The sequence below is a fragment of the Furipterus horrens genome, unplaced genomic scaffold (genome assembly GCF_987537825.1).
Source record: "Furipterus horrens unplaced genomic scaffold, mFurHor1.1.pri manual_scaffold_8, whole genome shotgun sequence".
NCBI classification, from domain to species: Eukaryota; Metazoa; Chordata; class Mammalia; order Chiroptera; family Furipteridae; genus Furipterus; species Furipterus horrens.
The window spans coordinates 90,482,443-90,497,571 of NW_028327178.1; the positions used below are offsets into that span (position 1 = coordinate 90,482,443).

At 56.6% G+C, this 15,129-nt stretch overlaps 1 protein-coding gene across 3 annotated transcripts in view; it reads right to left on the bottom strand.

Moving 5' to 3' along the window:
• Window positions 1-5,322: 5,322 nt before the first annotated feature.
• NOL4L (nucleolar protein 4 like) overlaps window positions 5,323-15,129 on the bottom strand; it is a 118,384-nt gene continuing 108,577 nt past the window's right edge. For all 3 annotated transcript variants that reach the window (XM_090286219.1, XM_090286221.1, XM_090286220.1), the window contains 6 exons: window positions 13,744-14,021; window positions 11,339-11,524; window positions 11,066-11,257; window positions 10,659-10,781; window positions 9,999-10,200; window positions 5,323-5,988 (listed from right to left, as the gene is read on the bottom strand). In XM_090286219.1, coding sequence (XP_090142345.1) covers window positions 5,768-5,988; window positions 9,999-10,200; window positions 10,659-10,781; window positions 11,066-11,257; window positions 11,339-11,524; window positions 13,744-14,021 — 1,202 coding nt within the window. In that variant the 3' untranslated portion in view covers window positions 5,323-5,767. The remainder of the gene's footprint in view (window positions 5,989-9,998; window positions 10,201-10,658; window positions 10,782-11,065; window positions 11,258-11,338; window positions 11,525-13,743; window positions 14,022-15,129) is intronic.

Genomic DNA, 15,129 nt, shown 5'->3' on the forward strand with positions numbered 1-15,129 from the left:
TTTTCTTCTACGTAACAAAAAGACAGCTGTCAGTGCAGTGGCTCTTGGCCTTTCAGGGAACAGGCTCCTTTGAGAGCCTTACGGGAGGTCTGGGCCCTCTCCCCGCAGGAATGCACATGCACGCCTATTTCAGATGGCGCGAGAGCTTAGGCAGCTGGGGCCCTTCATTGAAGAGCCCCCTGACTGATGATAAACCTAATCTGGGTTTATACAAAATGATAAACCTAATCTGGGTTTATACAAAAGACCAAGGAGGGGAGAGATGACTGCAAAGGATTCTTAAATTTCCTGTAACTGTTAAGCTTCCATAGTGCATTTTAAATTATTTTTGTGGTGACGTGCATGATCTTCCCTGTCTGTCACTGAGTGACGAGAGGGTCGCCTGCTTGGTCACTGTGTAAATTTGATGTCCCTGCTCTAAGGGGGCGTTCCCATTTTGATGTTCTGTGCACTGTTAACAGCAGCAGCCCGGAGCTCCATGAGAGAAGCCAGAGGGGACTGAGCTGCGCTTCTCCGGCCTCCGGCCACTTCTCAGAGCGACAGTGCTTCATCCGAGGTGAGTGCTGCCCCAGTACACCAGCACGGTCTGCGCGTGGCTGCTCTGGGTTCTGGATGTGTTGTCCCATGTTGTGGGGGTTTATGGTCCCTCGATGGTTCTCAGCAGCAGTAGATTCGGTAGGATCAGTTTTCATGGTAGTACTGAGGGTTTGCTGCACGTGATCGGCACATGCATGTGAAAAGATAGGGTGCCCACTTGCTACTGTCCTTATGAATCTTGGCCACAGAGTGCACTCCATGGGTACAATGGCTTTAAACTATTGGCCCCACTCCTTCTATATATTTGGCAGCAGCACAGAATTTCTATTTTAAAGAGATTCTTCTGCCATTACAAAAACTAAATGTTTTCAAAATAACTTCTATATAGTGTGTGTGTGTGTGTGTGTAAAACTTGTGTTTTTGCATTTAACCCACATGGTCAAAGTTGTTTTTAAACTCGTGACAATTTTGTTCCTACCCATATTCCTGCAAGTTTTCTTTTAAAAGTTTAACCTTAATGATATATATAGGATGAGGAAGTCTGTGCATGAGTAAATGTCTTTGGGAAAAGCAGCCCTTATGTTTCCTTCAAGGAGGGATCTAAGGCTTTGGGCCCAGTGGGTGCCATGCAGTGAAGGTTCAGGACCAGGGATGGCATTTCCTTAGTTTTCCAAGCCAGCATTTGAGGGCTGGTAGGTAAGTTTAGTTTCTGTCCATGGAAGAGCTGCGCACTGGGCGAGGAGAGTGGGAAGGGAGCTATTTACAGGGAAACAGCTGAGTCTAAGACCTGGCTGGGCTACTGGCTGAATTTAGGTGAGGTGCCTGCTGGTGCTTGGTGTACGCCAAGGAAGGAAATGACAAGTTCATTGGTTGAAGGAAAGTTACCAAGGACCTCCCGTATGCTGCTATTTAGAGGACATAGTGGATATAAAGGATTCGGTTTGTTATTCAGTGTTTATTAAGTAGATTCAGTCTTATATATGATATACAGATCCAAAAGAAAAAGGATTCCACATACTTATGAAATCAGTGCATTTAGCAAGTAATACCATGGAGATAACAGCTCGATTAACAGCTCATTGGTCTTTTGTTAAGTGAAGGGAGAGGGAGTTGGCCTGTGCTAGTCATTCCACAAAACAGAATTTAGTTGCATCACATAGAGAAGACACAGTCTAAGAATTAAAGTATTAAGCCACATGTACTGGAAAAACTCACTATATAGAACACAATTTTTATAGAGCATTGAAGAGGAAGTCCTCACCTGCTTAGAAGAGCCACATTAAGTTGCATAGGTGCATATCTGTAAAAATATAATTTAGAGATGAAGCCATTGATTAAGTGCTAAAGAGTCACCTTTAAAAGTTGGTGCCATCCACTGTTTGCCATAAGTGCCATATGGTTACTGTCTGGAACCCCCTGCCCCTCCCCAGAGGTGATGCCTCAGCCTGAGCTGCCTCCAGGGGAACCCAGAAGGGCTGGTGCCATCTGCACTGGGGAGCCTTAAAATCTCGCCTCAGGGAACTCACGCTCTTCCAAAACCTGTCTGAGTTATGCCAGAGGACTGACGACCTTGGGTTGTCCCTAAAGCTGGGTGGCTTGATCCTGAAGGTCACATGAGCCACCTTGATCTTCCCCTCCCCAGGCTGCTGGGAGAACTGGATCCCTCCCACAGCTCTGCAGTCAAGTCTTGCTTTCACTTTTCATCTGCCCACGAAGCCTCCCACCAACGGCCATGGCAGGTCTCTGCTCTGACCTTTGCTTCTACATGGACCAGTGGTAGACACACGGGCATCTGCTGCACAGAGATTTTTCTGAGCTTAGAAAAGCGTTTTTCAGTAAATCTGACTTCTGTGTGGTGTAGGTTGGTTGTTTTTGTTTTTAGGTGGAAACGTAGGTAAAAAGTGAGAGGTTTTGTCTTGTGGCTTTGCTAAGCAGGTGAGCTTAGTGAGGTGAACCTTCCTCCTCAAGAGCGAGTCTTGCGGAACACACAGGGGCTGGGGCATCTGTACATGTAAACAGTACACTTTCACTGAGTCCAAAATTAGGAGCAAAAATACAAAGGTTCACATTGGTCTTAGGTAGATACAGGCGAAAAAAGATTGAGCTGTTTAGCTCAGAAACAACAAAAACAACATTTCTAAAGCACCACTAAATTATATAAAAATCAGACCATGGACGGATTGAAACTGGTATTCTGGTGAAATACTTTACTATCTTGTAAAAAGTTTTACAAAAAATTACAAATTAAATGTATCAACCCTCTGAGTTCAAAGCAGCATTTTGAAATGAACTGGTAGTTAATCCTGTAACCACCCTGGAGTCGTAAGTGGCCCTTGGGAATAGGGATGGCCGGATCCACCTGTTTGAAATGCTCTAAAAGCCTCCCAGCCCCTGCCTGTCCCCACTTCTGTGCGGCCTTGGATGTGCACTGTCCATCTGTATGAGTGGAGAGGGTGAATGACTTCAGATGGGTCCCACTGTTGCTGGTCTCCGACATGACCCGCAGTGAGACTAATCCCTGCTCTCTGGATTCTGCCGTTCTCTCGCCGTTAGGCCCCTGCAAAGACTCTGGAATCTGTGTGTTCTACTCTCACCTCTTAAACTTTGGATCCCAAATGACTTAATTTGTGCCCTAGGCTCTCCCTCCTTAAGAGTTTTAAATGGTTTTGGGGCAGGGCTTTGGGAGAAGGCCATCCCTGGGGTCAGCAGAACCAGCCCTTGGGTGCTCTACAAGTCGAGGGGTAGGGACTGGGTTGAAGCTGCATCTTTTAAAACAAAAAACCAAACAGAACAAGTTCCCTGACTGAACTAGCTAATGGAATCCTGTTTCCACACAGTAACTTGCTCCTGATGCTGCCATCCCCAGGGGCTCCTGGCGTAGCTTCAGTGGGAAGGCCCGCGCCTCAAGAGTGCATCCTGGAGGGGCTGCTGGGGGCCCCGTGGACACTGACACTCCTTTCCTCTCTTTAGAACACATGGAACCTCCGCTCTTACCGCAGCACTAGGTGGGTGGAAGGTTGTCAGCTAGGGCAGCCTGAACTCAGAAAAACGCGACTGGAAACTGTAGCTTATGTGATCTCGAGATCTGATCCCTTGGTGGTGGTGGCGGGAGCCCCTTGCCCAGTCCTCACTCCTGTCTGTCAATAAAAGCGAACCATTTCGTGCCTGGCTCGGTCCTGCCTCTGGGAGGAGAGATGACATGTTAAGCAACTGATACCAGGGATTCTAAGGCGGCGATTGTCTCTGCCAGTTTTTAACATTAAGATTTCACAAATTGCCTGGGGTAACATTTTGCAAAAGATCTACTGATTACTTTGTAATATTGTTCACACAAAAAAATATTTACACAAACGCGAATTTAGGGAGTGTACTGAGCAGGGGGAGGGTGGGCGTGTGGGTGGCGGAGCTGTGGGAGAGGCCTTGGACACTGGAATTTGTGCTGTGCTGAGGGGGAGTTTGGGGTGTCCTGGCCCTGACCAGGGGCCTGTGGGCGGGTCAGATGGAAGGCAGGGGTGGGGCAGTGAGGTGGGGTGCTGGAGGCCACTTGAGAGATTTAAAAAAAAAAAAAACGACCACCCCCAACCTCTAGGGGCTGGACCTAAGCACGGAGTGGGGCATGCCACCTTTCAGTTTCTGGACCTGAGGCAGGGTAGGACAGCCACACTGCAGCCCCGGCCCCGGCCTCCTGGGGGTGGTCTGCCACAGTGCGGGGAGGCAGCTGGCTGCAGAGAAGCTGGTTTGAGAAGGGGTGCCTGCTCTGGGGTCAGGTGGCTCTCAGTAACCATCCTAGGGTGTACTCACCCGGCCCTGGCTCCCCTGGGCCCTCTTTGCTCTGAGGGAGGAAAGGCAGCAGAGGGCTTCTGCTGGCTCTGGGCAGGGGCAGGCAGCAGAGGGCTGCTGCCATGGCTACGGAGTGTTGCACGGAGAGGCCCCTCGGGCCTTCTGAGGTCTGGGCAAATCCCTGGTTTTAGCAGCACTGGTAGGTATTGCACTGAGCAAGAGGAAGTGCCTATCGGGAGGAAGGAAACTAGGCCAGCCTTTACTTTCTGCCCCTTTTCACACTCCAGGGATTATAGGTTTCTTCCAGGACTGGTCCCTCCAGGAGGGCTGGTCGTAGGAGAACCCAATGGGCTTCTCCGGTTGTTGATGGTCCCTTTATATTTCAGCCAGGGGGGCAGGATATGGGAGCCCAAGTCCGCCCAGGAGCTCACAGCTGCCTTTCCTGTCCAGTGGCTGCCTGACACCCGGGGGCTCACTCTGAAGAACCCTCCCCAGCAGGTGTCAGAGAACCCTGGGTCTGTGCGGAGAAGGTCCGCCTAACTCCCTGGAGGCAGGGCAAGGGCAAGGACCCTGGCTGCTGTCCCCCAGGGCTCTGTCCTGTCTAGCAGCTGGGCAGGCCAGGGCTGCATCCCTCTGTGGGCTCCAGCTGCTCCTGCCACCCATCTGGACTTACCTCCCGACAGATACACTGCGTGGGGAGTTGGGAGACAGCCATTCAGAACAGGCTCGGGGCACATCCTGGAAAAAGCCCCTGCTGGAGTGTGAGGTAGAATACAGGTGGCCGTGGAATGGGGGGTGGATGGGGGAGGGGCGTGTGTTTGTCTTTGCAGTGGGTGTGGGTGAGGTCCTCCTGCTCGGTGGTGCTGGGCACTCAAGAGGCACAGCCCGCCTGGCACCCTGCCCACAGCAGCCCCTCCGCAGCCCCCGCCCACGCTTGTGTAGTGATATGGAATGTTAGGTCACAGGGAGATATCCTGATCAGACAGACACAGACTGGCAATCTGTACAAACACAAAAGAATCCATTTTCAGAAAAATAAATTACTAAGGGGAGAGGAAGAAAGGGTCCACTTTGTTTTTCTCAATAAATATGCAATTCTGCTCACCTAAGACTTGAAAGGTAATTATCTGGGAGTGGGATTCTAACATCAGGGTCCACGAAGATGATACTAAATAGAGCTGCGGCCCCAGCGCCCTGTCAGGGGAGCCCAGCCCTTCCAAAGCTGCCCCATCAGCCTCTTCCAAGCAGGTCAGAGCACCCGTGTGGTGAGATTCCAAAAAAAAAGTGTCCTTGTGCCCAAAGTCTCAGGTGCTTGGAGTGTGGCTAGAAACAGCGCTTTTGGATCCCACCTCTTTCAAAAACCAAAATGTACCAACTGGTGAGGCAGGGAGCGGAGTCCAGGCCGTGCCGGCCCCCTTCCCTAGGGCAGTGCGCTCCAGGTGCCGCGGGGTCAGTTCTGCTGCAAAATGAGGTTTTCCAGTTCATCTGCCGAGCGCAGCAGGAAGGCTGCGGACTCCCGGTAGCCGGCAATGAGCTGCCGCACAGCGCTGATCTCTGTGGGGCTGAGCTGGGCGGTGGGCATGGTCCTGCTGGTGCTGTTGCTGGGGGGCGTGGGCGCGGGCGTGGTGGGGGTGGCGGAGGCCCCGCCTTTCATGCTGAGGTCCGTGGGCCCTGTGGAAAGGGAGAGGGAGGGTGAGGGTGGTGGGCACCTTGTGTGGCACCTGGGAGGTGCTGTCATCCTTTCCGTGGTCCTGAGGCACTTGGGCCTGAGGTCCTTGTCTATCTTGACAGTTGTACTCTAGTGCCTAGAATGGGGCCTGGCACCAGCGGCTGAGACATGGGGTTCTCATTAACCTTCAGGGTGGTCCTTCCAGGAGGGAGACCTGTTGTCACCATGTGACGGGTGGAAGAAGCTGAGGCCTAGCGGTTGAGAGGTTTAACCAAGATCACATGTACACATGGTTCTGCATTCAGGGCAGGATGACACGTGACAAGGGCATGGGCTCTGGCATCAGGTGGGGAACAGGGCTCCCTGGCACCGATCACCCCTCTGATGCTTTCTGAGGATCGTCATGTAGACATTGTTTCCCCACCAGGCATGCAGCCGGGCTCTGGTCTCCAAGTGAGGAGACAGCCTCGAAGCAAAGAAATTCCCAACTCCCCAGTGTGGTGAGCAGAGCTGCAACGGAACTAGTGGCATGTCTGGTGGAATGCGAGCATGCGTGTGATCCTTCCCCAACACAGAGGCTGTCCCGCAGAGGTGGTAGGCCAGGTGCTGCAGGCAGGCAGGAGCCTGACCCCTGGGAGGGATGAGTGTGCAGTCCCCAGAGCCCAGCGTGGAGCCACAGAAGACCAGGAAAAGAAACGTGTGTGTGCGTGTGTACATGTGTATGTGTGTTCAGAAAGGGAAGGGGCTTCTATCCCGCTGGAGAGGAGGGGAAAGGCCCACTGCCCTGCTTGGCTGCGGGAGCAGCCACAGGGGAGAGAGCTGGGAATGTTAAGCCTGTCTCTGGGGGCCACGGCACCTTGCACCCCCGTACTCTGAGGAGGTCTTTTGTGCTCCTGTGAGGGGAAGTTTAATGCTGGGACGAGGACCGAGTGTGGGATGGGTGTGTGAGGGTCAGAATGGTCAGGACAGGACCCAGAAGCGCTGTCTCAGGAAACCCCCTTTGCAGTAAAGAGAAGGCCAGAAAGCTGCTGCAACTTGCCAGAGGCCCAGCAGGCTCTGTTTCCTCTCCGCCTTTCCCTAGCAGTGCTGCGGGGTGGGCCACTGGCTTTGGGGCAGGGCGGGCCTGGACTTAGGTCATCTCACTTCCCTGAGCCTAGGTCCCCCACTTGCACAACATGAGACGGCTGTGCCTGTGACACCCTCAGCACAGCAGGGGCTTTCAGACGGTGTCAGGCCTTCTGAATGGGCTCTCGGGAGACATGGAAGCTCCTGGAATCTGAAGCACCTTTGTGGGGTGTTCAGTAAGAGAATAGCCAAGAAGTGAGACTCTGAGGCTGCGGGAGCTGCAGCTTCCTGTGGAGGCCGACTCTGGCCCAGCGAGGCTGGTCCAGGCCCCGTCCCCTCCCGTGGCCTGAAGACGGGTTCTCTCACAGCGAGCCAGCGAGGCTGCTCTCCCTCACCCGCCATCGCCCGCCACCCACAGGTTCTGAGTGGCTGCACGTCATTGCACTGACAGTAGCCGTTTTTATGCCGCTGACAAGCTCTTGTCATTGGAGACATACAGACCAGAGGTAACGTCTTGAGAGAAATGATGGAAACCGGGCTGCTGCTAAAGGGAAGCTGGTGCAGACCCTGAATGGGGAAGGAAGTTGGAATCTAAGATGGGACAACTTGTCACATGGGATTATTTTCTCTCTAGAGAACATGGACGTCCGGGAGGAGGTCCCTGGAACTGTGAGTCAAGGGAACAGTTGCATCTGTTCAAATGAAACCAGGGGGAAGAAGTGGGTCTGGGACTGGCTGGGAACAGCAGCCCAGCAGGTGACTGACGCCCATGCTGTGGCTGAGATGGGCGGGGCAGGAGACTGGCTGCCTCCGCCAGCCCCCTGATGCTGAGGGGCTGGACCCTGAGGGGCAGGGGGTCGGGGCTGCTCCCAGTCCCCACCAGACAATGCTTGGGGACAGCAGAGGAGGGCCTGAGCCGCTTGCTGCAGGTGATGACGGATCCTGGGCTTCCCCTCTCCTCCCTACCCCTGGTCTCCTCCTTTTCACCCCTCTGCCCAGAGCTGTCCTTCATCCCCCCTGGGCTTTCACTGCAGCCCAGAAAGGAGAATGTCCCTGTTTCCTGCCGCCAATCTGATCTGGAGCGGTCCTCCCAGGCTCCGGTTACAGGCTCCAGGAGCCATGTGGCTGCTGGAGGGACCTCTTGAGCTGTCCCCGCACCAGGCAAGGAAAGCGAAGCCCCCTGCTAAACTGATTCGCATCCCCGGATGGTAGCCTGAGGAGCGCGCGGGTGCTGAGCCCCCATGTGGCTGCCCCGCCTCGTCTCTCACGGACTGAGCAGCCCTGGAGAGGCTGCCGCCACTCTGCTGCTTCTCTCTGACTCGGTGACCCCAGCCCGGGGCCCACAGGACGCACTGCTGGGGCCGGGGGCTGGAGGAGCAGATGTGCTTGGTGATGTTACCACCCACCTTCTAGGAACAAGGGTGCTCCCAGACGGGAGACCGAGGCTCGGGACGTGCAGGGGCAAAGCCAGGGCTCCCTCAAGCCCCTGGCAGGTGTGAGCAGGGCGGGAGCACGCCGGCCCGGTGCCCCTAAGCGGCCATAGCAACCCTGACAGCTGCAGCCCCTAGACAGCCCTGCACCATGGCGCCAGGCGGAGGCTCCTCCCCATCCTGCTGCCGGGGAAGGGCGGGGCCCCAGACTCCCCACGCATACTGAGGGGTCCTAGCCTCCCTACCCCAGGACCCCTTCAGACACACACTAACAGGGTCCCCATTAAGCCAGCCTCTCAGATGGCTTTTCTTTCTGGAAGGAAAGCAACCTGCCCAGACAGCCATTCCACCCCAGTCTTGGGGATTAGGCCCAGGCAGCCTCTTATTTTTAGGTTAAGAGGCATTAGGAAGGGATGAGGAATTAAGCCCAGGCAGGACTCTTCCAGGGGCCTGCACACACTTCCTGGTGCAGGGAAGGCGTCCAGGCGAGTGGAGCGCGCCTGGGCTTTCTGCTATGGGCAGGGACCAGTGCCCTCCCTCGCTGCCTAGGAACACCCAGGGGTCTCCTGCAGCTGAGGGCTTAAGAGGAATTCTGAGGACCTAGAACCAGGGTTCCCTGGCCTGTGGGTGGTACCTTCCTCCAATGTACTCAAGTAGCAACTTGGTGCTACCCTTGGCTCCCCTCCCAGTGACCCCCACCCCCCAAAGTGCACTGCTTTTGCCCTCCCTATTCACCTGTCATCACAGGGGCAGACAGAGCACAAGTTACAGCCTCCTTTGCTTAAAATCTATCCGCGCGTCCCACTGCAAACAGAACAGAATCCAAGTGCCAGGCCCCAGAAGTCACCCCAGCCATCCCTGCCAGCTACCTGAGGCCACCAGCCTGTTTTCCACCCGTGGGGCCTGCTGGTGCCCTGCTGTCCCCCTGCCCCAACCCCTGAACGGGCCTGAGGTCTGCACCCCAGTTCTGGCTCAGGGCAGCACCTCACTTGTTTCTCCAGTACTGCGCTATGTATAGCCAGCAGCAGTCACTTGGGAAGAGTTACCAGGGAGTACATGGGGGGATCACGGCTCCAGGTGACCTAGATGGGACAAGGGCTGAGGCCCTGCAACCAAGCAAGAGAATCTTCATCTCACACGTGAGCTCCTGAGCTGAGGCTGCAAGTGACCCGAGCCTGATCTGGATCAAATCCTGGCCCCGCCACCATTGCACTGAGCTTGGTCAGTGTGGGTAAAACAAGGTGCAGGTAAACAGGAAGGCCTTGGCTGGGTGGCACTCAGTGCTCAGCTCACAGTAGCCATGAGGGGGAGCAGAGCCAGAGAGAGGCCCAGCAGTGCAATGAGCGAAGCGCGCCTCCTTAGAGACCAGAGAGGAGGGAGGAGGCTTTCCCCCTTCATTGGCTGCAGTTTTCCTTGCTTTCCAATCTGAGGATTGGCTGAGAGGATGAGATGGGGAGGGTCCCTGAGCTGAGGAGTCACTTCTCCCCTTCCCAAGGCTGCAGAACCCCCACACTCACCATTACTGTGATTTCCTGTTTGCAGGGAGGCTGGGGGCTGCAGGTTGCTGCCCAAGGCCCCGTAACCGCGGTAACTGTAGTTGAGGCCGCCATTGACATACACGGGGTCCTGGGAGTAGGAGGAGGCTGGCAGTGAGTAGGTGGAGTGGGTGATGGCTGCGGAATCCCGGGAGTGCTGCTTGTCCAGGGCTATGGGCTCGTCCTGTGGGGGGAGGAGGTGCTGGGGAACCAGAGGGGCAGCAAGCCGTGGCCCGTGGCCCCTGGCCCTGGACGGGGTGGATGGAGACTGTGGCCCCTGAGTTCCTGGAACCCAGTGCTGTGTCCTGCGGGACTGCTTCCTCCCTCTGGTCACTTCTTGCCCAGGGCCTCCCCATCTGTTTCTCTCTGTGGAGCAGGTTTGATCTGTTTCTGCTCCACCGAAGACCCTCCCAGGGCCCTGGGGCTCGGGACAAAGTCCAGATGTCCTTCCTGGGTCTGCAGAGCCATGGGGGCCAGGCTCCTCCCCACCCCACTCCATCACTGCTACTTGCTTGGCAGTTCCACTGCCCCCCAAGGACTGCTCTCCCCGGTCCCTCTGCACTCAGGGCCCCGGTGTCTGTAATGACTGATGTTCACCTGCCTGGGAGCACCCCCAGGATGTGGCCGGCAGTGAGCAGATACCTGTGAGGACTGGTAGATTTCCAGGCGCATCCTCTTGGCTGCTTTTCTTGTCTCGCTCTCGCAGGCAGCTGCCAGGATGTTTTCTGCCATGGCTGAGGTCAGGTGTGGGGGTGTGGGTCTGGTCTGCGGGCAGGGTGGGAACAGAGCAGTGCTGGACTCAGAGACCCTGCCCTAGCGGTGGCTGGTGCAGGGCTGGGGTTCAGGCTTTGGTGCCGTTTCCTATGGAGCTAAGCCATTTCTCTGGACCTTACTTCCCCACTCTGTGGAACTGGGGTCATGGGGCCTACTTCTGGGACACTGGGATGGTTATGGGTAAAATGTCGGGCCAGGGGGACACCTGATAACCCTGGTGTGGCAGAGGTCAGTGGCGGTGCAGGGGAAGGCCCGGGCCAGGAGGAGGGCCTCACCATTTCCATGCCGTTCTTCTTCATGCGCCGGCAGGACTTGAGGTACGTGCGGATGCGCTTGCGGGCCCGCTCCTGGAACTCTGGGAACTGCCGGCTGCAGGACTCTATGATGGCCTGGATCTTCTCCTTGGGCTGCTTGGAGATGGGCACCATGCGGTCCAGGTTCTCATCCACAAAGAGACGCACAAACATCTGCGGGAGAGAGAGGCTGTCGGCAGGGCTGGCTGTGGCTGCCGCGCCGCCCCGCCCCGCCGGTCCCTCGCTGGCACTCACGTTGAAGGCCTTGAGGCGCTCTGGGTCCATGCCCTCAGAGTCGTTCATCTTGTCATTGTCCTCGTGGTCATCATGGTCATCATCGTCATCGTCCGCAGTGGGAGCCCGGCCCACAGTCAGGTCCTCAGGGCAGCCACTGACCTCGGTCTTGATAGAATCGTAGCTCCCCGAGCTGTAGGGGGGGGACTGAGAGAGGGCCGGGGCGTCAGGCTAGGCCTTCCCGTGGCCTCCGACAGGGTACGAGGCCTGGGATGGCAAGCACAGCTGCGAGGCCCCGAGCAAGTCACCTTCTGTCCCCACTGCCTTCATCTGTGAACCGGGGACAACCATGCTGCCACCCTCTCCCTGGTGGCTGTACAAAGGACTGCCGACAACAATTCACACGGAGTCCTGGCACCATGGAGGCACCGGGTGACGGGCGCCACACTTTTCTAAGTTACAGTGCTCATGCCATAGCCTGCCACCTTGTGGGAGGGAAAGGCAGACACAAAAAGCGCTCCCACCGACAGCCAGCCTCTTCCGGTTGTGCCAAGATCTGTTCTGGCTTCAAGGTTTTTTCCCCTGACCCCCGAGGGGCTGCAACCCTGAGCTGACAACCGAGCTGTCACAAGAGCAGCCAGTGTGCTGTCTGTTGAGGAGGAGGAACAGATGGGCTGGGAGAGGGAACCAGACAAGGCTACAGGTCCATTAGGCAAAGCGCATTCCCAAAGCTCCCAGTCCTGGGTTCTCCTGTCTGCCACCATCCCAGGAAGACGCTGTGAGCCCCGATACAGAGTGCGAGTACACAAGGCAGGAGAGGAAACCAGGGGCAGCCCCGGGGTGTTCACCCTGTCCTACAGAGAAGGTACCCAGCCCTCTACTCCCACCGTGCCCCACCTGGAATGCTCTCCCCATTCTCTTCCCGATTTTCTTCGTCTTTTTCACCCTCTGCAGCTCAGCTGCCACCTGATGACCACTATCATTGGCCTTTTATAAAGTCTGTGTCTTTGGTGAGTCCTGACTTCACTCACTGGGTTCCTGACTAGCAGTGTCCTGGGAACACGGTCCCTGTCCTCAAGGAGATGGACATCAAGCAGGGAGCTGGGCCCAGGAAACAAAGAGCTGCAGGTCAGACCCAGAAGGGGAACACAACTCTCGCTGATGAACAAAGGGGAGAAAATGGACAGTGGTTCCCGGGCCCCACAGAAACTGCCACCACCAGGCCTCCCTGTGACCATTTCCACGGAGGGCAGCCTCCCCAGAGCTGCTGGCCTAGTGCCCATCTCTTGATCCATGCACAGACCTTAAAAGGGACAGGGACACGCAGGTCCTCTGGCCTCCTGCTGGCTCTCATTCCAGACTTGCAATGGAGACTCAAAAGACCTGTGCAAGTCACATTCCCAGGCTGCTCCTTAGCCGATCCTCTGCCAGGGTCAGAGGAGACAGAGAGACTAAGACAGAGCTGCTGGCAGTGTTCACGCTCACATCTCACTTCCTGGGCCCAAACATGTGGCCTGAGGTTATGGCGACAACTCTCCCTCTTCAGCTCTTTGCCTACTGGGGACAGCAGCTATGCGTTTTCCTTAGACCCAGTCAAAGAGGGAAGGCCATGCTCTGGCCAGTACCCGCTCCACAGCCAGAGCTCAGACACACAGCAACAACTAAACACCCAGCCATTCATACAGAATTTTCCCACGAGACACGCCATCCCCCTGCGGAAGAGAAAACAGGCCGAGGGAAGGAAAGGAACCTGTGCAGGGGTACACGGCCAGCGCCCACATACACAGGGCTCTGAGAAGGCGCCTCTGGCCCGCAGCCCTGGCAGGAGAAGGTGCTACTGGACAGCTTGTGCACCAGGCGCTGCACTGCGACACTGCTGGAACCCTTAGTGCTCAGAGGCAGCTTGCAGAAGGGCGGGGTGGGGGTGGGGGGTGTGCCAAATGGTGGGAGCACCTGCCCTGCCCTCCCTTCCCCCACCCTCCATCAGCCCGGGTCTACTGAGTTACGCATATCTGCATCCCTTGGGCCACAAACGAAGGCCTTGCCCTTGTCCTATACCACCTGTGAAATCGGGGATGGGCCAGCAGAGTAGCCAGGAAACATGAGGCCTTGGGGCTCTGCTGGCAGTGGCCACTTGCTGCTGTTCTTCACAGCAGACTCTGTCTTGAATGGAAGGGGACACACCACACATCACCCACCACCTCCTCCAAGGTGGGGGCTGTCAACCCTGCTACACACATGGGGACACAGGCTCAGAGAAGCGAGGGCCTTGCTGAGAGCACCCAATGTGGTCTCCCAGAGCCTCCCCAGGAAAATGATGGCACAGCAGCCCTGGCCACCACCCTGACTTGGCATCCACACGATTTCACTTCAGCCTCGCACACTCCGCAGGGTTCTGGCTCAGGTGGGCCCACAGCCTCACAAACCTCAGGAGTGGTCTTCACCCCGTACTTGACGCGGCTCCGCAGTCCATCTGTGCTGCAGCTGTCTGAAGGGTAGGAGGGTGTGCCGAGTGTCGTGCCTGGCGGGAGCTTATCACACAGGTTGATGGGCTGATCCTCAGCTGTGGCCGTGAAGTCCATGGGGGCCACAGCACCGTTGCCATTCATCTCGGGGAAGGCAGGGTCACCCTGCGTGCTGCTAGATGTGGATGGGTTCAGGGTGGAGGAGCCGTTGCCGCTGCCACTCTCGGAGGAGGAATCATCTGAAATGAGAGGCCTGGGTGTGAGGCCCCACCCCAGCACCTACTGTCCCCTAAGACACCTCCGCACCAGTGTATGGTGGGCAAGAGAGCCCCAGGAAGGACTTGGCCTGCATTGTCCTCACAAGCATTCCTGGGCAGGAGGTAAGCACTGCTGTCCCCTTGCTGGAGGTGGGGACAGGATCCCTCTGGCACAAACTTGGGCCCACAGAACCAGAGTGGCCACGAGTGTGCAGGGTGTGGTGGTCTCCCGCATTCCACACCCATAAATGCCACATCCAGGCTCATGGGAGGCCCAGCTTCAAGGGTCTGGGAGTGAGTGGCTGTGACATCAGGTCTGACCAGCCTGATGCCTGTCCGAGGTCCTTGGACATCCCAGGTGCTGCGTGGGTTCTGGCCAGTGCCCCTTTCTTCCTCTGGCTCTCCCCTCCCTTGTCCCTTCACACCCTACACCCCCCCTCCCCACCCCGGACCTTTTCTGCACAGCAGCCCTTGAGTTTTTCCTTCCTCTGCCTGAAGAAGTCACACTGCGCGCCCCAGACTTGCCCTCTGTGCATGGCCCAGTAACCTTGGACACAGGACACAGGCTCCAGGGTATGGGGTCTGCATGCCCTGCACCTCATTGGGCCATCCCAGCTTTCAGAGGTGACAACTCAACAAAACTCTGTCGTGGGCGCCCCCTGCTGCGGAGAGCACAGCATTACCTAGGGATTCGGAAGGACAAACTAACTGATGGGCTAGACATTTTCAGATCAATTCCAGGTCCCTATTCCTCACTCAGCCCCAGTCTCCTGCCTGATCTGAGGCGACAAGAGGCCAAGGCTCCAGGGTCACTGTCAGGTGAATACCATGTGGTTCCCCATGGTGCCCTGGTGCCCGAGCGGCTCTACACCTGTACCTGCACCCAGAGTGGCTGGGAAAGGGGCGGCCACAGTGAGCCCTGACCGAATCCCAGGCCACCCCTTCCCCCAGGCCAGGGTCGCGCAGGACCCCACCCCCACCCTCCCAGCCGGCAGATTATGAAGATTTAGTCCCCAGTGCTGGGCGCTGGGCACGCGCGCCGCCAGAGCGTCCCCATGGCGACCGAGAGGCTCTAGAGCCCCAACCAATC